Here is a 27,721-nt window from a genome sequence, read left to right on the forward strand (position 1 = left end):
CATATCCAGGGGCTTAGATGTGGCTGAAGGTGCAGTTATGGACTCGGAAGCCCATGAAGCTTCTCAATGAATTTGGAGCCCAATTCACTACTCAGAGCCCAGTAGGAATCTCTCTGCATTGTGTTTAAGTAATACTGAAATTCATGACCCTGCTGAAGATTTGCATTAAACATATTTGAAGCCAGCAGTAAAAGTTTACTGCTGTAACAGGTGGACTGTGTTTTTAAAGGCTTTCAGAAGCAGGGAGGCAGTCTATGTCCTTCCTTGGGAGAAGTGCCTTCGGATCCCCTTTTGCCTTAGTAAAGACAGCCTGGAGCTGGCACTGGTAGGGGTCTTTGCTGTCCATACCACTGACTCCTCTAGGGCCTCTGAGGACAGTTGGCAAAGCCCAGCTGTGGCTGGGACAGCCCTAGGAAGCACAGCTTCTCGGGAGCATGTGTTAGGTATAGCCTAGAAGATCCCCAGGCTATAGCTTAACGAGCACTTTAACCTGGTGTAACCCTGCACTGCTGCAGAAAGACTCCATGCACTTTTCTCCTTCCTCTGGCTACTTGTTCCCATTTGCCCTCTCGCACCTCCTCCCTTCTGCTGGAACAGCAAACAGGTCAGAGAGCTGACTGTCTTGGTTTTGGCTGGGATAGAATTAATTTTCTTCCTAGTAGCTGGTATAGTGCAGTGTTTTGGCTTTAGTGTGAGAATAATGTTGATAATACGCTGATGTTTTTGGTTGTTGCTAAGTAGTGTTTATACTAAGTCAAGGATTTTTCAGCTTCTCATGCCCAGCCAGCAAGAAGGCTGGAGAGGCACAAGAAGTTGGGAGGGGACACAGCCAGGACAGCTGACACAAACTGACCAAAGGGATATTCCATACCATATGACATCATGCCCAGTATATAAACTGGGTGGAGTTGGCCAGGAGGGGTGGATTGCTGCTTGGGAACTGACTGGGCATGGGTCGGCGAGTGGTGAGCAATTGCATTGTGCATCACTTGTTTTGTATATTCTAATTCTTTTAGTATTATTATTGTCTTATTATTATTATTATAATTATCATTATTTTCTTCCTTTCTGTCCTATTAAACTGTCTTTATCTCAACCCATGAAGGTTTTTTTTTTTTCAATTCTCTCCCCCATCCCACTGGGTGGGGGGAGTGAGTGAGCAGCTGCATGGTGCTTAGTTGCTGGCTGGGGTTAAACCACGCCACTGACCTACACTTAAATTAACACCAGAAAAGAAAATGGTTGCTTTTCAGCTGGATCTGTTCTGGTTTGATAGTTTATCAAGTGGCTGAACTGACACTTGTGCTGGTGCAAATGAAGGAACAGCACAGGGACTGAAGGTAGCAGCTGAGCAAAGGGAGGATTATTGCTTATGCTGGCTTGAGGTATTCACTGAATTCAGCCTGAGGGTGAAGCTAGACAGGAGGCTGAACTGACAAGTTTGTAGCTAGCAACAAGGGAAGTCTTGCATCTCCTCCTGTCCCCTCCACCTCTGCACTGCTGTTCACAACTGCGCAGTGCCAACCCTGACTTATGCTGGGCCTGGCACCCACTGGGAACTTCACAGACTGGATTCAGCTCACCAGTCTAGCAAAAAACTCTCCACTTTCTGCTATGTTGGTTTTCTGACAGCTGTCCTGGTTTCGGCTGGGACGGAGTTAACTCTCTTCTTAGTAGCTGGTACAGTGCTGGGTTTTGGATTTAGTGTGAGAATAATGTTGATAACACTCTGAGGTTTTAGTTGTTGCTAAGTAGCGCTTATCTTAAGCCAAGGACTTTTCAGTTTCCCATGCTCTGCCAGCAAGCAGGTGTGCAAGAAGCTGGGAGGGAGCACAGCCGGGGCAGCTGACCTGAACTAGCCAAAGGGGTATTCCATACCATGGAACGTCATGCTCAATATATAAACAGGGGGGAGTTGGCCGGGAGGTGTGGAGTGCTGCTCAGGCATTGGTCAGTGGGTGGTGAGCAATTGCATTGTGCATCACTGGGTTTTTTTTCCTTTTTTTTTTCCCTCTTCTTTTTTTTGTTATATTCCTTTTCATTACTATTATTATTATTATATTTTATTATTATTGTTGTTAGTGTTATATTTTCCTTTAGTTATTAAGCTGTTCTTATCTCAACCCACAAGTTCTACGTTCTTTCCCGATTCTCCTCCCCATCCCACTGGGAGTGGGGCGGGGGAGTGAGGGAGCGGCTCCGTGGTGCTAAGCTGCTGGCTGGAGTTAAACCACGACACAGCTTAGGGGTGGAACTGGCTTACTGAAGGGTCCAGTTAACTGCTGCCAGAATTGGTGGAGAGGGTTTGGAGAAGTATTCAGCCAGGGAGAAGAACGGTGGGAATAGGGAGGCATGCAAGGCACCCCCTTCTGCTGGTGTTGAGCTGTGACACTGGTTCCAGACAGCTTGTGTACTTCCACTCTTCAGACTTCAGGACTTGGCTCAAACTATTCCTACTTCACCGGGAACCTTACGTTAGTAAGGACAGAAGCTGCTCTAAAGTCTTGATCTTCCCAAGTAGTGAGTATTTGCACCTACTATAGCTTGAGCTCTTAAATATATGCTTAAAGTTAAATCAGAATGTGAGTTCAGTTAAGTGTGAGGATAAAGTATCTTCTTGAGGTGTTTCTTTCTTTAATTATGAGTTTTCTACATCTACTTTAAAACAACTTTAATATAGTCTAAAATGTTCATTTAAATTGGAAAAGATATAGAAACAGTCAACATCTGTTGTGTTGTGTTTCATTTGAAAACTAAAGCAGAGCTTCCACCACTGAACAGCAGTGCTGAACCTGAGGGGCAAGAGATTTTCTGGTGTTGCACTTCAGACACGAATTTCCTATGTAATTTTACAGATGCTTTCCCTCACCTGCTTCCAATGTCTTATGTCTAAAATGGAGAACATGAAGCAGAAAGGTGAGTCATCAATATATGGCTGTATATACACTGCTGTCCAGTTCTCCAGCCACAGGTAATAGATAAAAGGCCTATTATTTACATCAATCCATTTTCAATTACTTATAGTCTGCTTGTGAAGCTTAGCTAATGTGAGTATAAAGAACCTTGGGTGCACTTTTTGTTCACTTTTTCTTTTAAGACATGAAAAGAATTACAGGATTCCAGGCTTGACTAGAAAAGATGAAGCTTTTTAAGTATTTGTTTAATGAGTTTTCCCCAGTAGACATTTATTTCACTCTTTCATGAGAAAAAAAAATAACTTTAGCCTCTTAAAATCCATTACTGACAACGCAACTGAAATGTTTCAGATACAGACACTGCCAGGTAAAGACATAATACTCATCCATTCAGGAGAGACTGTGGGGGAGGAAAAGGGATATTTTTTGTTGGCAGTTTCCTTCACAGCTTTGAAAGTTTTTTTTATTCCTGGCTATGTTGAGAATATGGGAAAAAAGTCTGTGAAGCTTCAAGTTACAAGCATCAGAGACAGTTTACAACAATTTAGGGTCAAAGCTGTAAATACAGATCTTGGCAAAGTAAGTTAGATGTGAGAAGGAGATTTCTTTGGAAGCCATGGGTCACAGGACCAAAGGAATTTCTATAATCCTTGCTTCTCTCTGTTTAAGAGGAAGATGTAGCTAAATATAACTTGACTATTACAAATATATTTTTTTAAATGGCCATTGATGCTGCTTGTCTCTTGCAAGGAGAACAACAATTTGTATTTCTTTTCTTCATTTATGCATAGTCTAATTGTAGATGTTCCCATGACCCATCTAGGTATTCCATTCTTTAAAGAATCTTACTAAGAACTTGTATCATGGTCATAATTTTGGCAGTACTTTCTCTAGGTTACTCGTTCTTCATAGCTTCCAAAATCTCAGAAATGCCACTCAGTAGTCCTAAATTTGCAAAAAGACATGGAGACCTCTAAAGTTTCTGCAGAAATACCATCTGGTGTTTTGAAGCCAAGAAAATTCTGCTTTGTAATATGACAGGTTTTAGAAACAATTGCAAAAAAAAAAAAAAAAGATAATAAATGATACTTACCACGACTATATATCGAGGCCTAAACTGGATGGTTCCAAACAAACCCAAAATGACAACTATTATTTGTAGGAAATTGCCAAGGATAGGAGCCCATTGGAAACCAAGGAAGTCAAAGATCTGTCTCTCTAATGCTGCCAGCTGTAAGAAAACACATAAACAGAACATCCACTTTTTAATGATGAGTGAGACAGAACACTTGACATTTTGTTATTTGCACCAGGCTTCACCAGAGAAAAGTACGGCAAAATTCTGAAACTACAGTTCCTGGGTGCAGCCTTTGTCAGCATTGTCAGTACACTGGTATCTGAGGATAGCTACTAGTCAACATACAAATCTTCTAATGAAAAAGCATTTGGAAAAAAATTTAATTTAAGAAAATATTTGTAAAACCCTCATATAATACAAAAATACCTCTACAAACCAAATGCAGACAAGTTTTATTCTTGTATGCTGGAAACTCTAAGGCTTGACAATATTTATTTAAATACATTTGTCTTAAACAGAAGCTCACCTAGATTGAGCAAAGCCATGTGAACTTTGCTATTGTTACTGAAGTATCATCATGCTCCCTCCCTTCCCCATGTCTTTGTTTTCTTAGATTTAGTCTGAACTAGACTTGACTGCAAGTTCCCCAATCTATTCCTAAAGCAGAGAGATTTGGGCCAAAAAGGGCAGAGCAGGCTCAGAGGAGACCCAGATGTGGCTATTGGGTACGTTCCCGGGAATTCCCTAATGCAGGAATTAAGAAAGACTGCTGGGACCTCCTCGCTATCTGAGGCACGGAGGTAGGCTCAGGGAGTGAAAGGCTGCAGAAAATGTTGGAAGACCTGGGAGTAAGCTGCTTCAAAACCAACAGCCAAATGAGCTATCTGCACTCTGCCAAAAGCTGCTAGGTTACTTTGGGCAAGCACGAATCAGAAAGACAAGGTGGCAGCCCAATGGCTCTCTTCCCACTGTTGGGTGTGGAAATGGAGGAAGCTAAGAAGCATCAACCTTCATCCTTGCATCAGCATGTGGTTCTTAGGTAATTCTGCATTTCTGAATGTTAAGCAAAAAAGAAGAAAAAAAAAAAAAGCCAGATTAAAATTCTTCTGCAAACACATTTGCCACTCGTTTTTGGCAATCCAGTCTATTGTTCTAAAGATACCAAAATCAACTTTCTCAGCAGCACACTTGTTGAAGTTTAAACTTGGTTCAATATTTTTCCAGCCGTAGCAAGACATTTTGGAGCAGCTAAACAGAATCCTACTGAGAAACAACTGATTTCTGTGCTTGCTAGAATTCATTACACATCTACTTGATTTTACTACATCGTTACAAACCCTAAAATTTACTGAAATATGCACTTAAAATATTTATAACTGAGACAGATGGAGTAAGCATGGCCCTATGAATACCAACCAAAGTATTATCATATGTGGGTATTTCACATAAAACATTTCATTTTACACATAACGACCAGATTCAGTCCTCACCTACAAGATGGGGCTAGGTGTCACGGAGATCAGAATCCATCTTTTCTGTACAAAAATCATCCCTTACACCAGTCATGAAAACCACATTCTCTATGCTGAGGTTAATAAATATGATAAATTTAAACAATTAAATGAACGAAGGTTGAATCATCAACTTGGTGCAGCTCCTCTGCAATCAGTGAAGTTACATTGACTTTTACCAGCTAAACATCTAGCCCAGTATATATAAATGAAAAATTATCACACAGCAATGTTAAAATGATATTATCCTCTTGGACATGTAAGATGTTCTTATCTTTACAGAAATTATCTTATCCTTTTCATGCTGTAGGTAAGCGAGCGTCTCAGAGGGAACACCACGCCCATGTGACTGAAGCTGTTGGCTCATGTGGCATTAGCTATCTACCTTGCTTTTGTCACACTCTGCCCTCTCTTCTTTTAACTCGTCCATCTGGCTCAATAATTCGTTTTCTTCCCTAGATATGGAGAAGTACTACAGAAGTTAATGACCAAATCCAGAAAATGACATATTTACATGGACCTCAGATGGAATTTCAGTGCCTAATGCTGTGGTTGTCACATTCCTGGAAGTATGTGGGCATCCTAACTAGTACACAACAACAGTGTACCCGATGTCATTCTTGTAATGACTTCACCTTGTAGCAGACTCACGAGCATCACAATAATGGCCTAGTTGGCACTTCACTAGGGACACCTCAGAATCACTTGCTTTTTCTACCACTCTCTAATGCACTCCCTCAGGCAATTCAGGTGACCTCAAATTTGGGAATATCCCTGCCTGTAGCTTCCCTAAACCACAGCATACATCACACAGTACAGTACAAGGGTGCCTCAAATCCCATGTGTGAGATGGTAGAGAGTTTCAAAAACTCTTCGGCACAGGCAGAACTCATAGTTTATGGTATTAGCAACAACGTACCAAGAGTCCTGTCCTGTATCACATAGGAAGACATTTATGACATCCACAACCAGAGCCTGAGCCTGTTGCATTCCCACCACTACAAGTGGAGATCTTCCAGGGTCAGCAAGGCACCTAAATAATTCACAGACCACGATTTTTCAGAGACAATGTGTCTTCTTCCTGGAGCCCCACATTACCAAGCGAGCAGAGGATGGAGTTGCCAAATCAGACTAGAATCTGCTTATCAGCCACCTCGCCCTGACGTTCATTGAAACTCCCATGTAGCCTAGGTCTTCACCTGTACCAATAAATTGAGTGTGTCCTATAACAGTCCCAGCACTGAAGGCACCTGGCTTAGGATTGCCTCCAGTAAAGTGTTCTTGGCTCTGAAACAGGCAGCTGTGTGCAAACTACATACCTACCTACTCAAAATGGTCCCTGGGCATGGGTGAACTGTCTGGGAAGACTGCTGATCACAATGAGTCGGGTTAACACGATGGAGGACTCTAATAGCTCACTAGCACCCACAATGGCATGCTACTGCCTGGCTTCTTCTCCAGACACATGTGAATTTGCTGGTGTAGAGAGCATAGGGCTTGGCCAGAGTGGGTATTGAGGAAATTCATTTCACACAGATGGTTCTCTGCAAGAGATGGCTGCCCTTAGACATTTTATGTAGTGTTGAAACACCTACCTAGAGCTGTCTGAAAGACAAAAGCCTGCAGCACAGATATGAATACTGCAGCACAGATATGAACGAAGCTGTTTAGTATGTGTCCCTTCTTAAACTGATAGTTAGGAGCAATTTTCAGAGCCATGTAGATCAGCGCCTTAAATGCCTGAAAGACATAGTACTGCAACATCAACTAACACAGCCACTGCACTTTGCCAACAGACCCATGTTAACAGGCTTGGTACTCAGCTCATGCCTAAACTGGATCAGATACAAAGTTTGCCTTCATGTGTACCTCCTTGCTATCTGCCAAGCAAGCTCTGAGCACGTCTAGCAGGACTGGGCTCCCACAAAATAGCACAGTGGCCACAAGTATGTTCCCAAAGATGATTGTACAAATGTGTATATGCACTGTAGATAGACATACACATATAAAAAATAGTCTTTTTATGGATTGCTGTGGTAAAGGCGCCCACCACAAACACAGAGAAATAAGGTTCAGTTTCCTCTCCTGCTGCCTACCGAGGTGTCCATTCCTCTCCTCCCACCTCCTATCCATTAGGATACCAAGGGGGAGAGCTTCTCCTTGAAGCTGTGTCACCGGCCAAAAAATAAAAATTTGTATTTAGTGAGTCAAAAAGAGAGCACAAGCAGAAACATGAATCTACAGCCTACTGCTTATGGCACTTATCCGGGATTGGGAGAGTTGCTTGTATTTCTCGCCTGCAGGGCTCTTTCTTTATTTTTATATACAGTGACAGCATGTAAACCACCAAAGGAGTCCTGGGAGCAGGACACCAAACATACAGCACCATTCCTTCCCCACTAACAAGTGCTTTCACCACCGGGCTATGCAGTGAGACTTTCCTGTGCAGCTAAGTCTCATTTATTTTGCTCTTGTCGCCAACACAGAGTAATTTGTCTCATCCCTAAAGCCCACAGAATACATTAGTGAGGGGAAAAAATCTAAAGAAAAGAAAGAGGTAGGAGGCATTTCTATCATGCTCAAATTGCTACTCTCTTCTAAATTATAAAACCTTCTTGCAGACAGCACAGACAGAAGTTAAAAATCTAATAATTCATGATAATGGCAGAGGAAACATATTAAGTTCTGTTTTCTTTATACCATGAGCAATATGCACTGAATAGTCAAAGCATATAAGTGCTGCTGTTCTTATGTCTAGTATTTCACCCAACAGAGTCCCCAAGCAGAGGTGAAGGCCACAGACTTTTTAGCTCTGTGCAAATGAATAAAAGCAGTCCCTAACCCAGTCTGTGTTTCAGGTAATTCACTGCACAGAAATAATCAGAACAAAGGGAAGGAAACAGGTAGCTGTGCACAATTACAGGCTGTTTTCACACAGATATGAAGAGCCAGTACTATCTGTGTTTGCACAGGTCCAAAATCTCAGTAGCCACAAGTTGCCACCAGACTAACTTACGCCACGTGGTGCAGTCGGAAAGGAGCAGACACTGTGACAGATAGTTTCTCTTGGAATTACGTGCATGCGAGTACTTTGAAATGTTTCACCAAAAATATTTTGATGTAAAGAGGCTGTTTTTTCTCAATGAGAAATTTTCCCAAGAGAATTTCTGTTTTCATCCCCATTTTCAGATTCTTCTGAAAACAGCCAAAAAAACTGAACCCTGAAGGCAAGGCAGAGGTTCCCAAAATTAGCTGGTGCAACTTCTCCCATTGCTAGAAGACAGATATCAACTTAGCAGGGCAGAGGAGCTCGAGGCTGGAGAAATGAGGTATGCTTGATGTGACTGAGGTCCTCTGGGGGTTTACCGTCATATCACTTTCCTAACAAGCACATGTTGGGAGAGGCTGGCACCTCTACTACTTGTGGTAACTAAGACAATAAAGTTTGGGAGTGTCCATCATAAATTGGTGTTTGATACTGTTTTTTAATGATTAACACAGAAGTGAAATGAAAACCCAAACCTTTCTTGCCAATAAGAGAGGAGGGTTTCAGTTTTGGCAAATTAAATAGAGGGCCTGTTTTTAGTGAAACCTGTGTCCAGTTGTGTGAAAAATTTTCATGAGAACTTGTAAAAATCTATCAAAGTTGATAGGAAATAACATTTTCTTATCACAGCAACACTTGGAAAAGGAGACATAATATTTCTTATTATTGCTGCCAAGGGAGTGCTTTGTTATTTAGTCATCATCAGCACCGACAATCTTGTAATGTAAAGTGCACAACTCAGGAGACTAGAACTAGCAGTAAAATGCTCTAGTGGGACTGTATCAGATCACTTAATGAAGATGTGCCACATTTGTTTTGTTCTTTTACCTCTTTGTTTCACTAAGCCTATCAAACATTCCCCATGTCCCTCTTTCTGCAGAGTGCAAGGAGAAGCTACTAAGCTGCAGGACAGGCTGAACTTTCTCTTCTGGCCATGCCCAAGCCCTTTTGTGTTAAGAGCGGCAAAAAGTTCAGGTGAGCTAATCTGTTTGAATTTTGAGCTTCTCCACCTAGATGGATCAACCAGATGTGCAGCACATTTGGAACATCCTGAACAGAAGAAATAGGGTAGCTCTAGCCTTAATGCCCCATATGCTGCTTATGGTGAAGGAGTAACAAAATAAAAGGTGAGGCAGTCAATAGTTTGAGCCAAATCCTGAAGTCTGAAGAGTGGAAGTACACAAGCTGTCTGGAACCAGTGTCACAGCTCAACACCAGCAGAAGGGGGTGCCTTGCATGCCTCCCTATTCCCACCGTTCTTCTCCCTGGCTGAATACTTCTCCAAACCCTCTCCACCAATTCTGGCAGCAGTTAACTGGACCCTTCAGTAAGCCAGTTCCACCCCTAAGCTGTGTCGTGGTTTAACTCCAGCCAGCAGCTTAGCACCACGGAGCCGCTCCCTCACTCCCCCGCCCCACTCCCAGTGGGATGGGGAGGAGAATCGGGAAAGAACATAGAACTTGTGGGTTGAGATAAGAACAGCTTAATAACTAAAGGAAAATATAATACTAACAACAATAATAATAAAATATAATAATAATAATAGTAATGAAAAGGAATATAACAAAAAAAGAAGAGGGAAAAAAAAGGAAAAAAAAAACAGTGATGCACAATGTAATTGCTCACCACCCACTGACCGATGCCCAAGCAGCACTCCACGCCTCCCGGCCAACTCCCCCCTGTTTATATACTGAGCATGATGTTCTATGGTATGGAATATCCCTTTGGCTAGTTGGGGTCAGCTGCCCTGGCTGTGCTCCCTCCCAGCTTCTTGCACACCTGCTTGCTGGCAGAGCATGGGAAACTGAAAAATCCTTGACTTAGGATAAGTGCTACTTAGCAACAACTAAAACATCAGAGTGTTATCAACATTATTCTCACACTAAATCCAAAACACAGCACTGTACCAGCTACTAAGAAGAGAGTTAACTCTGTCCCAGCTGAAACCAGGACAGGCAGCAATCAGCAATGCTACATAGGATCTACAGAAGGAAATCACCAAGATGGTCCTAGTCAATAGAGAGGTCAAAAAACATTTTTGAGAGCAGACTTCAACAAATGCCCCCTATGGAGTAAACCCCTCCTCTAAATGCTCAGGTCCTATTATACTTCAAAACACATATCAGAAGCTGTCTGAGTGATGAGACACCACAGCAGAGTTACAAAGTCAACTTCTCAAAATGAGTGTAAAAACTCAATTTTCTCTTCTGTCAGAAACCTCTTGGATAACAGTTGGTTTTATATTTAAATGGAAAAGCTTTTATAAATGACACGTTAGTTTGAGATGAATAAACAGATCTACATCCATAGCAGAAAGAGTCACTGGATCAAGAAAAGAGGCTTCATATGTAACAGATCATTTTAGACAAGAAAAGACCTACAAGTGGCTTGGTAAAAATATAAAAACATTAAATTGCTTAACATAAAAATAAAAGATTAATGATATATAGAAATATCTGCAAATTTGATACCTTATAAATTACTGAATTTACAAAATTGGGAAAGTATAATCTACTCTGCATTTGATATTAAAAAGCTGCTTCAATTTGTCATGTAAGACAATCCCTAGAAATTACAATAACCAGAAGAGTATCCATTCTATATCTAACTAGCTTGTATTCAAGAAATCTAATAGTAATCATAAAATTAAATACATAGTAACTGCAGAGCTGTAAAACTATATAGTTTTGAAATCTTATCTGAAGTAAAAAAAATCTGAAAACTAGGAAAAAAAGACACAAATTATTATGACTTCCCAAATGGACACTGTTTCCCCAGCTTTCAAAAATGAAAATAATATACAAAAAATGGTGAATCCAAAAATTACAGTCCAGAGCACTCATATTCTAAGTTCAAGTCAGGAATTATCTGAAACATTTGAATTATGCATGTAAGACTCAGAGTTGGCTGATGCTGTTAATAATTACCACAGGAGAAGTGCCAGGGCACAGCTCATCATCCATACTAACTACTGCTCCTAAGGATAAAGATGTTTTCTCCAAAACTCTCTGCTTCATCTTATGGCCATAAATTTAATCTGTGGCTTCAGAAAGAGTTTCCTGGACATGAGGAATCTCTGAGGACGTTGCTCCTTTTACCATTACTACTAGTTTCCAGCATGCCGTGCTGAATTACAGACGATTCAGTCCAGTTTGGTAGATGCAACTGTTAAAATCTGAACTGGTTCTCAAGCCTCCTCCAGGAAACTTCACCTGGAGCTTTAAGTGCCCTCTGTTCTGAAGCCCCCGGACACTTTTGCTGAGCTCAGCAGTGCACTCACCTTTCTTTCCCAACCCATCCTTCCGTCCCATCCCATCCCATCCCATCCCATCCCATCCCATCCCATCCCATCCCATCCTCTCTCTCTGCTTCCTTCTTTTCTTCCCTCCTTCCTCCCTTCTTTATTGCCCAGATCGCTGTGTGCCCCTGAAAGCTACACACCAGCACAAGGAGGAGGGCAATGATGAGGCAGGAGAGGAGCAGTGGGAGCCACTTACACCACCTTGTAGCCTGGGTACTCGGCTGGAATAGAGAAGACCTTGGATCAAGGTCATTTTTAGCACTAACCACATTTGACTTAAACTCTGTCTTCACATTCCAGTGCTCTTAGGCATGTATTTCCTTTTTCTTGACAGATGTTCCACTGAGGAAACACTTTTGTAAAACCTCAGGGCAAATGCACAATGTTCACATCATACTTCTACATTATTTTGGAGAATATGCACTTTCTAATTTAAGGGAAAAAGACACCAAAAAGCTACCAAACTAGTCTGGATAAAACCCCAGCATTGGAGAGTAAAAGATTACCAAATGTTAAAATCCAGAATTTCTAACAGAAAACTAACAAGTGAAGCAAGAAGGTGGTTAAAAAAAAAAAAAAACATAAAAAAAAATTAGTTGCATCACAGACTGACCGGTAAAGCATAAAACACTTTTTATACAAATTTTATACTCTTGGTGTAATTTCAGAATTTTACTGACAGGCTTGACTTCAGTAAGAAGGAACATAAGATTTAACATGAGAGAAATGCCAGGTTTGTAACGGAGGGGAGAACATTTAAATCTGGAGTGGAAAGGTGGTGTCAGATGATTGCTCTTGGCTGAAGAATGCTATTTAGGAAGTTACTGTCCCTCAGCTAAAGGTTACAGCCTCCTTACCTGTGACTTACCACCTTTCAATAGAGGCTTCATAACCACAGATGAGTGTAGTCTGTGTCACAATGAAATGTTAAAATTTGACTTAAATCACTTCTTTATACCTTCGGTGACAGTTAAAGCAATCATCTGACCACAGAGGAGATTCCCATTAGATTTTTAATGATCTGAATTCACTTGTCTAGGTGAAATACTAGCTTTTGGGTGATTTTAAGATGGTAACCCCTTATAACAGCTCACTAAATACATTTATAAGATTATGTGACATGAAGGTTATTGAATTTCAAGGAAGGTTCTGAATAAATCACTAATGTTTATAGTAAGTTCAGTTTCATGGAGCAAAAGAGAAACTGCTAGCTTTCTGACAAGTAATTGTCGAAGAAGAAAAACCCTTATGATCTAATATCAAAAGTGCCTTTGCAGTGTTGGTCAGATAGATAGGTAATTGGCTGTCACTTGGGTAGCTGTAAGACTGGATAAAATATAATGCAAAAGAAATATATATGCTGAAAGAGCTCGACAAAAGAGTAGTAGCCAAGGTTAGTGAAGGCCAAAGCACAGAAACAAAGAAAAGGCAAGTACGAAAAAACCCCCATCCTTCTTTTTAAGAGAGTCTGTGTTGCCTTTCAAAAGTGAATATTACTCTTATTCAACTCTTCAACTCATATGGAAAATATTCAGAACTAGGTAATGGTCTTTCCACCATTCTTGCAAGCTCTTTAGTGAATGAGTTCATTGGAGGATGATGGTAGTGATAGCACATAATATTGCAGAAGACATCATATTTTAGCAAAATAATTCAAAGTATTTTTTTGGAGACAAAAAAATGTGTCACTCATCAATACTTTACCAGCAGTTCTTCGATAACTGCTTAAGAAAAAAGACAGGTAAGTAGCGAGCAGTATATGTTCAATTATTTTTGAAAGCCAATACGCTGTGCTAATGTCTCAGAACCAGCCACCGCTAAACGACTGGCAAAGAAGTTGATCTCATCTGAGAATTTGGTCCATAGTATAATAAGGAGAGCTAGTAAATGCCAGATCTTAGAAATCTGTAATTATAAGATGCTGAAAGGGTTCTCTTCCTTAGCTCATTTTCTCCACATCTTAACGAATACTTATATATTTTTTAATATCACTATTTAACATTATCAGACAGGCACAAACCAAAGGTAATTCTTAAGGGAAAAATGTTTTCCTAATTATGTGTACTACAAAAGCCTTGCAGCTACACCAGTGATGTGCAGGAAGCTTTTGAGCGATGGATTTGATATGAGGGTGTTGCATAGTTTCACCAAACAGAGCCTGAGCCTCCAGTTTTGGCTCAGACAAAACTCCCGCAGAAGTCAAAAGGAGCTGTGACTGCATCAAGGCTGCAGGACCTGGCTCAGAAAGGCAACAGTAAATTATTTAAGAATCTCATCAGCATGGAAGGAAGAGTCTGTTAATATTTATTCTGCAGGGTCGCCTGACTGCAGTGATGTAAAAGGTGGCATCAAATAGTCCCACTTCCCAGAACATTACGGGTGCCAGTGTGATATACCCGAGGCTGACTGCTACATCTGTACCAAACAGAGACTATAAAAATGCAGTTACAGTCTATGGGTAGCCATGATAGGGAAGAAGCCAACTATTGTAATAAAACCCCGTAGCGCCAACTCGTTACAGCACAGCGATTTAAGATTGAATTTCAACCCTCCAATGAAGCTGTAACTGATCCCAAAACACTGAAGTCAAGCGCCTTGGCTGGTTGACCTATACAATCCTGCAAACAGCTGGAATGAACGTGCTTATAATGGCATTTAAGACTCCCTTGGTTGTTTCATTTAAATGCCAGCACACATACAGCAAAAGACAGTGTAAGAGATGGTTAAAGGTTAAAGATCTTTAAAGATTTCTATCTTACTATGAATGATAATGTCCATGTCAAAAGCTACTACAGAAAAGGGAAAAGCAAATTAAAATTTGTCTTTGTAATTATATCAAGCTACACATGCGGTGGCTTTAATCCAAAAGAAAGCTTTTATTTGCCACACCATTATATCCCTTCATATCTTCAAATCCTAAATTCTCATAATTGTAAGGTGGTTTTTTTTCATTTATTTGCACATTTGAACACATCCAGTAAATCTATGTACCTTTACAGGCTTCCTCAATCGCTGCTTAAGAAATGGTGGAGTAAAGCACTTACTGACTAACTAACAATAGTGAGAAATGAACATGTTTACTACTACACTGAATTCCCAGGGCATAGTAGGTAAGGCAAGGAGGTAACTGGTGATGCCAGCACTTGATAACAGTGATGCTGACAGCCCTAGATCCCTCCTAGATACTGATGGTTATGGTACCCAGCCAAAAAAAAAGAGAAAAAAGAGAGAAAAAGAAAAAGCTGGGAACATTTGCTGCAGGATCTGTACCCAACCCATCCCCAGCATGAACAGACAGACTGTGAGCGTGTGAAGGGAGAAAGGCTGAGATGGGCACTCAGACTGCAAGGCATGAGATGAATTGAAATCCCCGTAAGGTAAACAGATAAAACAGTATTTAAAGCCTCTAGTAGATGAATGGCGTGCTCCTTGTGGCCAAAGAACAATCTTCTACTCTTATGAAATACATCAAGGACTCTTTAATGCCCTATAAACCCCTGGGTTTAATGGAGGCTCCAAAAGACAGAAATTAAACCAGATGGAGCTCTCCTTCCATGACTAAGGAAGACACATGTTCAGAGTTCACAAGGAGCTGGACAAGTCACACAGTTCGTTCAAGGACTGAGTTTAATCGAGTCAGATTGTTTGGTATGAGCTCTGGCATAAAACATCAAACGGCACAAATTGACTCATGCCAGATCTTGTGAAACATAAAGTTTCCCACAGGATGGTGCATCTTCTGTTAGGGTTTAGTTTGTCATTCCAAAGAGGCAGTATATCTTAAATCACCAACTCTCTTCAGGCAAAACAAAGTATTAAGCCAAGGCAGCAAAGTAATAAAAATCATGTGCTGCCTGTTACCCCTAATTTAAGCCACAGCATAGAGCCTATTTCCGCAGCAGGGAGTTCAGATGTCTGCCTGAATAACTTTTCCTTTCTTTCCCCAGAAAACTTCTCTCTAGTGCCTCTCTCGAGTCCCAGCTATGCAAAAATAGAAGAACAAGAGGCTGCATCTGCTTAGATTCACCAGATGTGCAAGGGAAAAACAAGCAGTTTAGCACCAGCTCAGAAGTCTGACGACGTGTCTAAAGCGATCCCTGCATTGTAGTTCATTCATTTGCTATCAAATGCCAAGTTCAAGAGTACTAGAAACAATCATGGATCCTTTGACTTCTTCATTGCATACGGGTTTGACGAGAAAACTCTCTGATACTGGATCATTTCATGCTGCCACATAAACCAGACAAAAGTCCTTCCCTGTTTACAGCATAGCAACAATATCCCTCCACCTCATGAGTTATTTGGCCAAGAAGAAGGGTTGTGGTGAGGACAGAGGATGCACTCACTACTTCCACACGCTGAAAAGGCTGTTGCTTTTTTTTCTTTGATGAAAGGAAAAGATATTTAGCGAGTATCAAATTGACCTGAATCTCTTCCATAGTTGTCTTTACTGTTGCCTTTTTTTTCTCCCTTCAGAGCTCTGTCTCATCCTCACAAGCAGCCCAGCTCACCCCTCTGAGGCAAGTCCAGTGAGACTGTTCACGACATTATAATTGAGCAAGTCAATTTACATTGTTGTTAGGAAGGTAAACTGAAGTAACTGAACCAACTGAACCTAAGGCAGCAACATCTAGAGCAGATGTCCAAGCCTGTTATTGAAAAATAATAAATACAAAGCTGCTCTTTGTTCATTCTTCTGTGTAATCAAGAATATCTAATGCTTCCAGCAGTTCTGCCTGCTGTATGCTGAAATCCTGCAAACACTCAAAATATAATGCAGGATCTGGACTGGCATATACCAGCTTGTATCTCCTAATTCCTACGGATCCAGGTAACTGGCTGGATGTGAGCCACCAATGGTTCTATGTGGAATGCCCTTTGCACTAGATCTTTTTTTTCTCATTCAAATACCATACTTTAATATCAAATATCTGGTCATGCAGCCTGGACACATAAACAGCATCCCATGAGCATCCTCTTGCCAGCTGCTATCAACAAAAAGTAGGGCAACTGTTTTCTTTTCTTTTTCTAACCTCTCCCACTAAGGGAAAGAAAAGGATAGGACTGAATAGCAGCATGACAAATTATTTTGACCTCATGTTATCTCAAGTAATTCATCAACAAAGTTTATTGTATTAATAACTTCCAATAGGGGGCTATATTTTACAAAGCTCTCTGCGTTGTTTCTCTGTTGTGGTTTAACCTCAGCCAGCAACTAAGCACCACACAGCCGCTTGCTCACTCCTCCCGCATCGGGGTGGGGGAGACAATCGGAAGGGTAAAAGTGAGAAAACTCATGGGTTGAGGTAAAGACAGTTTCATAGGGAAAGCAAAAGCTGCGCACACAGCAAAGCAAAACAAGGAATTCATTCACTACTTCCCATCAGCAGGCAGGTGTTCAGCCATCTCCAGGAAAGCAGGGCTCCATCATGCATAACAGTTACTTAGGAAGACAAACGCCATCACTCCGAATGTCCCCCCCTTCCTTCTTCTTCCCCCAGCTTTATATGCTGAGCATGACGTCATATGGTATGGGATATCCCTTTGGTCACTTGGGGTCAGCTGTCCCGGCTGTGTCCCCTCCCAGCTTCTTGTGCACCCCCAGCCTCCTCGCTGGTGGGGTGGGGTGAGAGGCAGAAAAGGCCTTGACTCTGTGTAAGCACTGCTCAGCAGTAATGAAAACATCCCTGTATTATCAACACTGTTTTCAGCACAAATCCAAAACATAGCTCCATACTAGCTGCTATGAAGAAAATTAACTCTACCCTAGCCAAAACCAGCACATTCTCCACCCCATACCACTACATCATGCTCGGGTCCCACACTATCCAATACACCCTACATGCTTCTGTGAAGAAAAGAACAAGAAAGAGGAGAATGACTACTAAATTAATTGAAATATGAATTATAGGTTTATTGGAGAACTGGGAAGAGAAAGGTACTGTGTTAATGCCAGAATTAGTGTTAGTGGCTGACATGTTAATCCTGTTACTTTGCTACTTTAGAAATAAGAATGCTGAAGAGCACTTAAAGTGAGTGTAAAAAGCAGGATTCAGTGCAATCTGGCTGCAAAAGTGTACTCAGTGTGCCATTTCAACACATTCATAGGGCAGGGAAGTAAGCTTAATCACATATGAACAGGCCTCGATTCCCCTAAATAGGGAGTGGCATGTATATAGCATACAGATAGGAAGGCTAAAAGGGCTTTTATGGCTCATTTAGACATATAAGAACATTCTGATTAAAAACAATGGGAGGTTTGAGATTATTCTCAAACATGGAAGAACATAACTATAGTTAGAGGTGGGTGACAAAATAGTAATATCCTGCTTTAAATCCTGCTCTTTTACACGTATTGTAAGATCTGGCCATTCTCTTGTAGAAATAAAACCCCAAACTCCCATTGATTTCTGTGATTTTGTAGCATCCTCACATTGAATGGAGAATGAAATTCTCGAAGTATATATATAACTACATGTGTGGTTTACTAGAAAGTTGTCAACAGAAGCATGGAACACTATGTACACTATGCAGAACGAGGTCCTAAATGTGAAAGTGCCCTGCCATAAGGATGGTATTTTGTGCTGAGTGCAGGACTCTTCGCAAAGCCGCTGATTGGCAACTCTTTCTGGAAAATGCTGCAAGATTGATTGTGATAGAGGTACAGGGGACTAAAAGATGTCTTTTGGGTCATCTAAGCCTGTTCCCTGATACCAAAAGCAACTTCATTCTATTACTCCTTTTAAGAATTGTTTAGGTTGTATCTAAACTAGCTTGATCCCACTAGCCTTTCTGGGATGCCATTCCAAAATGTTGTCTTTCAAACAGCAATATACCTCACCTGCTTCACCATGAATTCATCTTTCCTGAACATGCATGGCCAGAATTCTCCTAGATGTGCAGATGAACTCTCATTTGTTCCTTTTCCAGTGGAAATACCTATTTTCATTTGGTATCAAATAAAAACATCTCAACTTTTGCTTGTCACTAACTGGTAATCCATAGTTCATAAGAGAAAGAGGGATGAATTACGATCTGAATGAAAAACGAGCATTTAGAAGTAGGGATGATACCTTTCAGCGCCATTTTGAAACTCAAAGGTATACATAAAGAAGTACAAAAGTTCTTTATATATGATATATTTGGAACTCTTTCATAAAATAAGTGTTCAAATTGTTTAATCTTAATATTTCTAGTCTGATTTTAACAGACCTTAATTCATCTCTCAGTGACTTACTTCCATTTGTCTTGTTATTTCCATTTAATTCTCCAGCTTCTGCTTTTTCTCCCTTGAATGACCTCTCATTGACAAACAACACTGATTTAGCAGTTGGCCTGCAGTGTTTAGAAAAAGTTTATCTAGCCTTGTCCCTGCAAACCACAGATGCAGCAATTATCTCCCTTTACCTTCACAATTCCTGCCGCTCTCCACTAGCCTCACTGCTGGTATTTCAGTATACACTACAAAAAGAAGATAACTAGTGATATTCAGTGGAGCTCTTCATTTATCTCAGCAGTGTTCTCTCTATTCATCTCATCAGTCAAACCTTCTCCAGCAGCTCTTTTGTCCATTCCTAAGCTCAGCCAGCAAACAGAAATACCCAAACTTGTCAATTGTGTCTCAAAAGGCTTGGAACAGAACAAACAAGTTGAGGAAAGCAGCAGGGCTACCAGAATGTCATGAAATATACCAACGTTGTTCAAAGGCTAGAGGTAATTAATTATCCCTAATTATCTAGAGATGCTCAGCAAGACTACACAGGCAAATGGAAAGAGAGAGACTGGTCTGAAGTCATGTAATATAGTAGATTCCCATGGTACAAGATTTCTCCTTTGGATTTCAGGGTACTGATTCCAAAGGTTTGCAAAATCCCCCAAACATTTGTCAGTGCATCATCAGAAGGAGGTGTTTGTGTTAACGCTTTATACGTAATGTTCCTATACAGCTGAGGTAAGAATGCAACAGCCTTAAATAGTTGTAAAATATCACACTTTTGTGCTGTGCTTTTCTGAGCTGGAGCACAATAATGTATCCTCCAGACTATTTGCATTGCATAGGCTGTTTATGGATAACAAAAATACCAGAGCTAGTGTGCTGTGTAAGAGATACCTCACAATCCATTTCAGACATAATCCTTACTGTAACAGATGTTGTGCAAATACCTCCTGGCTATCATCTGAAACTGTACAAACTGCCCCACAGGAAACACAAAGAGACTGGATGGTTTTACGGAAGACCAATGTTAAAGTTAATGCATAGGTCCTACTTGAGTACTAGTAGAGCAAAAATGCTTCATGGAATGGTTAAGGTTGGAAGGGACCTCTGGAGGTCATCTGGTCCAGCCCTCCTGCTCAACCAGGGCCACCTAGAGCAGTTTCCCCAGGACCGTGTCTAGATGACTTTTGAATATCTCCAAGGACGGAGACTCCACAAGCTCTCTGGGCAACCTGTGCCAGTGCTCAGTCACCCTCACAGTAAAAGTGTTTCCCTTTTCAGTGCCTTTCAGTATATGATTTCTAGTGAATTCAGCAGATGTGCTATGACGGTATCTGTGGAAAAGGGGTAACTTTGTGCGAATACAAGAAACTCGAAGGCATGTTTCTGTCTTCAAAACATGCTATTTTTATTGCTGTGGTAGATTTGATAGGACTAAATCAGGATCAAATTTATAAACTTGAGCAAGCTAGAATTTCATAAGGAGGACAAAAGGAGACAGTAACAAATAAGAAGCTAAGAAAGACAAGTTTAGAGCAAAGGCCCTGGCAAAACTGAGGGCAGTCATACCAGCATCAGAACCTGAAATCCTTACTCTCAGCAGAAATCCCAACGAAGTTGCTGAGGTTGTTCAGGAACGTATAAGCTACAGGATGACATAAATGAATGGTAAGTGTGCTAAAGGGTAGAACTGCCAAAATTCACCCTCAGCTCTATGAGATAAAGGAAGATCTTTATAATGTGACTGGAGCACCACAGCACTATGCAAGTTCCTCTATAAAATCATGATGTTAACTTAAGCGAAATGAATGTCAGATGAATCAGAATCTGATTAGAGATACTTGCAGTGGAGAAACATGTAAGACCAAGCAATCAACTGATCAGTGAATTAAACATAAGATAAGGATTGAGAAGTAAATGTACCTCAAGCATCTGTAGAGGAAGACAGTATTGCTGGCTTCATGGTTGAAAAAAATTACACTTGGGAAAAGCAGTTGCTACCAGAAATCTCTAGCATTTGCTATACCAGAACTATTGGGACTACAGACCACAGTGAGACTTTTGGATGATATCATCTAGAGATATTTGTTATGCAACTATTGAAGTTCATATTAATGACAGCACATGCAGTCGAAACACTTCAATGCTGCTTGTCTCCTCTATTAACAGAGCATTAAGCATGCCTTAGGACATTTACTTTGCCTAGTTTTCTACAAAAGACACACATTGCCTGCACATAGTTTGCAGTGCTAGAAAATATTCTCACCTGCCCAACAAGTGTAAGGCTGGAGAGAATATCTCTACCAAATTGGACTTTACTAAGTTCTATGTACTTCAAGACTTTCAAGAAGCTGTACTATTTATATGATGGCAGATTTTTGTCACTGTGGCACAATAATCTGTTTCCCAGTAGAAGTAGGGTTGTGGTCTTGAAATTTCAGTATTATGGCTTGATTTCATGATTCAGCAAAAAAAGGAAATGAATCAGAAGATTTCAAACTCTTATTTGAGCACAAATACTATCAACAGAAAATGCAATGAACAAAATTATGACTATCAAATAGTTATGTTTCATCTTTAGTGTAATATTTGTCTGAAGGTCTTACTGCTGTGAAGGTCATTCTTAAAAGTTAGTGAAAAGAATCTTTGAAAAGACCAAGCGGATAAGTATGTTACGTGCCTTCCTTTCTTATACATTTTATCTACCAAAAATAGCTGGATTAGTACAAAATGTGAAGGGAAGCCTTTAAACCCAGGAAAAAACCCTGCTGCAGACCTTCTGCCTCATTTAATTTTACTGTGCAACTTCAGAAAGGGAAGACCGTGGAGAGAAAATACAATGCTAGGTATCATTGTGAAAACCAGTAACCACATTAGGCGGTCACATGCTTATACATCCAGTGGGTTTCAGTCACCGTAGGCTTATTTATTCCAGCTTCATCTCCCTGATGAGAGACACCAGTTTTCAGCAGGGTTAAGCAATCAGTCTGTGACAGGGAGTTTTCAGACCCCAGGGAAGACGTGCTGTAATCTCTGTTCTTATCACCGCTGGAGTAGGCATAAAGACAAGGTGAGCCTGCCTTATCTGATGCCGTGGCAAGAAATGACAAATATTCATTATCTTGCAGGAGCTCCTGAAAATCCACTGTCAGAAGAGAAGCCTCTTTAATCCAGTGATTCAGCAGATGGCAGTAATATGGAGGAAGCCGATACAATGAAAACCTACTGTATTTCTCCATGTGAGGCAAGCCCCCCATATCTCTGTTGTCTCATGTCCTTTGTAACTTCAGAGTTGGAGAGGCTGCAAACATGTTTATTCCTGCTTCCACCTGAGCCGTCACGTCTCTTGTTTCATCTTGCCATAATGCCTTCTTTGCACACTCACATGTCTCCTCTGGGACACGCTGCCCACTAAATCCACAGGTCTTCCTTTTACTTCTTTAGGACCAACATATTTCCTGTGTGCCTCCAACACACTCTTCTGTAAACTCTTAATGCAATGATTGTTGCATTTTTGCATCACCTGGGGTATATCCCACCGTCTGGTGTACTCGGTATTTCTAAGGGATTCCTAAAGTTTGAGGTAAACCAGGTACACCTTAAGCTGTTGGTGGCTTTATGTTTGTCGGGAAGTTTGGATTCCAAAAATGCACAGCATATCATATAAGTTATGTTTTGCTATTTAATGCTCAATAAGGTGACAAACAGATTATTTATTCAGAAATATCCCAGAACATGGACACTTTCACTGTTAAATTTATACCTTACAGACCTTTTATTCCTGGCCTTAATTAAGGGTTGATGTCTATCTGTTCTGCTCTAGGGCTACTTTGGAGACAAATAGCAATGATGAATTTTAATGACTTGCCTCTACTTTCACTGAAGAACAAAGTAAACCACAGGACCCAGGAAAGATGCAGTTTATATTGGGTTTTGTGCCCTTTGCACTCTGCCACTTCTCCATCCCTTATTCCCCAGAAGAGAAACGTGGGAACAAGAAGCAGTTTCATGCTCAAGAGTCAGCTGCATAGTGTGTTAGGAAGGGACAAAATATTTCTTACAGTAATTCTTTGATAAAATTAGTAAAACAATAATCCTTTTTGATTGCAAATGGGCAATGTATTAACACTGTCTTTTCATAAAGTCTCTGACTGTCAAAATCCCCCCAAAGTCCCTGTATGTTTCTCACACTCTCTCCTAAAAATCTGAGCACTGTTACAGATAGGAAAGTGGATTACCTAAGTATTTGCTCTGATCCAGTATGACCATTCTTACGTTCTTGAATGTTCTTGAATTCCTGGGAGTAATTTATTGCAATCTATTACTACTTCCAAGGCTATTGCAACTCAGTAAGATGAATAAAATATCAACCTTTATCTCTGTCTTATGACTACTTACAAAATACAGTGAGAGGCTGTCATCACTACCTTCATTCTCTACTGTAAACTCATCATATTTCCTTCATTATAATGTATTCTTCTACAAAAGTCAGAAAACTGCTGCTTCAATTGAAATATCTTTTATATTCAGATGAAGACCTGGAAGCACACAAAATATTTTTCCAGAAAATAGGTAACTTCCTCTACACTAAAAGGATAAGGACAAAATCCAAATTCACTTTCTCAGAGGTAATTCAACTTTCTCATGCATCACTTGCTCATGGTAGCTGACTTCCAGACCCACTCTTAAAAATACCATGCACACGAGCGGCCCGAGGAGGCTTTTCATTTTCAAGCGCTTCCACATACTCTCATACCCAACCTCCATCTTTCCCCTACCACTGGTAGACAATAAATACATATAACCTCTTTTTCATGCTGTAAAAACACAACTCTGAGGAGCTGCAACACAACTTTCACCTTTTATTTCAAGCTTACCTCAGATTCTTGGAAGAGAAGAAAACCGCGCACAACAAGAGCAGTTATGCCTTTGCACCACAGGCACACCACAGAGAGCCCAGAGGAGCCTGCTGGGCTTCTTTCCCTTCTCTATTTGGTAGTATGGGTGTACCCTGCGTTTTAGTTCAATTGGCGCTTGCAGGGCCTTTTACTAGGCTTCCTGTTTTTAAATTCTAGGTTTCTAACATAATATACATATGTGGTGGGTTGACCCTTGCTGGATGCCAAGTGCCCACTAAAGCCGCCCTATCACTCCCCTCCTCACCTGGACAGGGGAGAGAAAATATAATGAAAGGCTCATGGGTCAAGATAAGGACAGGGAGAGACCACTCACCAATTACTGTCACGGGCAAAACAGACTCAACTTGGGGAAATTAGTTTACTTTATTACCAATCAAATCAGAGTAGGATACTGAGAAATAAAACGAAAACTTAAAAACACCTTCCCCCCACCCCTCCCTTCTTCCCAGGCTTAACTTTACTCCCAAATTCTCTACCTCCTCCCCCCCGAGCGGCACACAGGGACAGGGAATGGGGGTTGCAGTCAGTTCATCACACATTGTCTCTGCTGCTCCTTCCTCCTCAGGGGGAGGACTCCTCACACTCTTCCCCTGCTCCAGCATGGGGTCCCTCCCACGGAGACAGTCCTTCACAAACTTCTCCAACGTGGGTCCTTCCCATGGGCTGCAGTTCTTCACGAACTGCTCCAGCCTGGGTCCCATCCACGGCGTGCAGTCCTTCAGAAACAGACTGCTCCAGTGTGGGTCCCCCACGGGGTCACAAGTCCTGCCAGCAAACCTGCTGCAGCATGGGCTCCTCTCTCCACGGGGCCACAGGTCCTGCCAGGAGCCTGCTCCAGCACAGGCTTCCCACGGGGTCACAGCCCCTTTGGGCATCCACCTGCTCTGGCATGGGGTCCTCCATGGGCTGCAGGTGGATATCTGCTCCACCGTGAACCTCCATGGGCTGCAGGGGGACAGCCTGCCTCACCATGGTCTTCACCACAGGCTGCAGGGGAATCTCTGCTCCGGCGCCTGGAGCTCCTCCTCCCCCTCCTTCTTCACTAACCTTGGTGTCTGCAGAGTTGTTTCTCTCACATATTCTCACTCCTCTTTTCTCCGGCTGCAGGTGCTGTTGCGCAGGGTTTTTTTTTCCCCCTTCTTAAATATGTTATCCCAGAGGTGCTACCACCGTTGCTGATGGGCTCGGCCTTGGCCAGCGATGGGTCTGACTTGGAGCCGGCTGGCATTGGCTCTATCGGACATAGGGGAAGCTTCTGGCAGCTTCTCACAGAAGCCACCCCTGTAGCCCCTCCGCTACCAGAATCTTGCCATGCAAACCCAATACAACATAATACAGATTAAGATAACTATTAGCTATATTGCCTATTCTGCAATCAACACCTGTTTAACCAGGTAAGATACCCATCTTCTTTCTATTTTTCTCCACAGACAAGGCAAATCCATTTCTTAAAGTTAAGAATGGACAGGAATAATAGGACAGGGAAAAGGTACAAGATATGTATGTCCTCAGGTATACCTTTAATCTTATCTCCATTTTGACTCTCTAATGATCCAACTTATGGTATATTTTCTCTAAACATAAATTCAAGATCCTACTTCTGAATTCACAGTACATACCCTAAAGTGCTTTGTAGTTAAAAAAATGTTCTTGTTCTGATAAGCTCTTTGTATTACTCACATAAAAGAAGTCAATTCAGAGCTATAAAAATTTCTCCAAGCTCAACTGTAAATTAAAGCTGTCACCTTGTATTGAAAGCCTGGAGATGCTACATGGCTTTGGGAACGCACAAGGAACCATCACCTTTCTATCTCCTTTTTCTCTTCACATTCCATGTTTCTGTCTTATTTTAAGTATTTCTCTGGGAATAAATATCTTCCAGTTTGTTTTCAGTGAGGACTTATTCCCATTACACAAACACAGGATTACACCACAAGGCCAAGATTTCAATCAAAAGTCAATGAAAAATGCTGAGTCTGTCTACTGGGAATACTAAATCATGAGTGTGATTTTTTGCTGTTTGCAAAGTTTATGTAAATAGATTATGTTGTTGCATTACACTTTTAGCCACCTTCAGTATTCATTTCCTTTTTTCCACGGTATTAGAAGTTATCATTTTGCATTCCCCATCCAAAGTTTGTAAGAGGTCCTACAGAGAATAGAAGCCAGTGAAACAGGAATATATAATTTATCAAAAAATGTTTCACTGAGGTCATTCAGTCAAGTCTTTGGAAGAGCTGGAAGCAGAATACAGTTCTTAGATTTCTATTTCTAAGCGTTCCCTTACGATATATCCCAAAGTATCCAAACCGTTTTTTTATGATTAAGGAATAGTCTTGTGGTTAAAACAAAGGAGACATTTACAACAGGCTCCTGCACTTCTCCCCATAAAGCTGTGTATGGTCTGTTTAAGAAGGCTAGCATCAGACACGAAGGCAAGTCATGTATGTCCATGAAAATATCCAAATGTGCAGGGAGCTAGTTCATAACATATATTTATATAAAATACATATACATATATGTAATTTATTCAGTGTCCCTGACTGTTTGGATACATAAGCAATTGTACAGAACTCATTCTGAAAGTCTCGCCCAACCACACATACAGTCTATCTAGATTCAAAATTGCTCCCTTTTCTGAACAACGGAAACCCTGTAAATGGTATGAGTAAGCAAATCGTAATAGTGTAATAACAGGGAGGTAATTTAACCCAAAAGCTCTTCCCCCAGGAAAACTACTAGGTTCAGCGGAGCATGTGCATGTGTGAGGAGGGCAGGGTTATGTCTGATGTCCTCCCACCAGCAATGGCACCTGCAGGATCACCCAGACTAATCCACACTGTCCCCACACCAGCACTGAATCAAGTCATCTGTGAGGTCCTTATTCCAGGGGGAAGAATTGGCTTGTGGCTTCTCATCTCCACCAAGCACTAGGACAAACTAACCTACAGCAGCTGATGTCCCACAGAATCCAAATCCTGGAGATAGCCGCAGCACCAGGATAAGGAAAAGGTGTGGGCAGGAGGTGGAGACCAGCTGTTCGGGGAGCCCTTTCCGACCACAGCTACTTGCAACTCCAAGCAATTTCCTACGCCTGAACACAGCTCTGCTGGCAGGGCTTTTTGGCCCTCTACAACATGGTTATTGCAAAGACTGAATTCTTACATCAAATACAACTCTCTAGGTATCTGCTAATTTTATTTCTTCAGTGTATTTTCTTCTTGTGTATTTGTTTATATTGCACATCTACCTGCTTTCAGAAACATTGTAAAACTGGTTATGGACTCATATTCGGTAAAGTCTAACATTGCCTGACTAAGAATTAAACTCTTGCATTTGAAATAAAAGAATATTTTGAAATCAACAAGGTTTATATACTATCTGTCTTCTAAAGGAAAAGATTATCTTTCAGTGATTAAACTAGGGTGCAGCATTAACATTGTAGTAGTAGTTCTTTTCAAAGAACTTAATGTAGTAGTTCTTTTCCACGAACTTAACTACCCACTTCGATGTGAGGAAATATTTACTTAAATGGGAAGGTCTGATTCTTCAGACACAATGACAACTTGACATAAGGCAATTACTCAAAACTACCACATAAACTTTTCCCCGAAGATGTTTTCTTTGACTGACCAAAAGCACTACAATTAGCCTCATGTTACAAGATAAAGTCCATCTTGGCCAAAAGCATGCCAGACACAATAAGTTAGAGTTCTTTTCCCAAGATATATGATT

General features: G+C 41.0%; 1 protein-coding gene across 1 annotated transcript in view; it reads right to left on the reverse strand.

Annotated features, from left to right (window-relative positions):
• Positions 1-27,721, reverse strand: part of NKAIN3 (sodium/potassium transporting ATPase interacting 3) — a 386,809-nt gene that overhangs the window by 197,722 nt on the left and 161,366 nt on the right. The window contains exon 2 of the mRNA XM_050892047.1: positions 4,009-4,146. Within this exon, the coding sequence (XP_050748004.1) occupies positions 4,009-4,146 (138 nt within the window). The remainder of the gene's footprint in view (positions 1-4,008; positions 4,147-27,721) is intronic.

The sequence above is a fragment of the Gymnogyps californianus genome, chromosome 2, assembly GCF_018139145.2.
Source record: "Gymnogyps californianus isolate 813 chromosome 2, ASM1813914v2, whole genome shotgun sequence".
Taxonomy (NCBI): domain Eukaryota; kingdom Metazoa; phylum Chordata; class Aves; order Accipitriformes; family Cathartidae; genus Gymnogyps; species Gymnogyps californianus.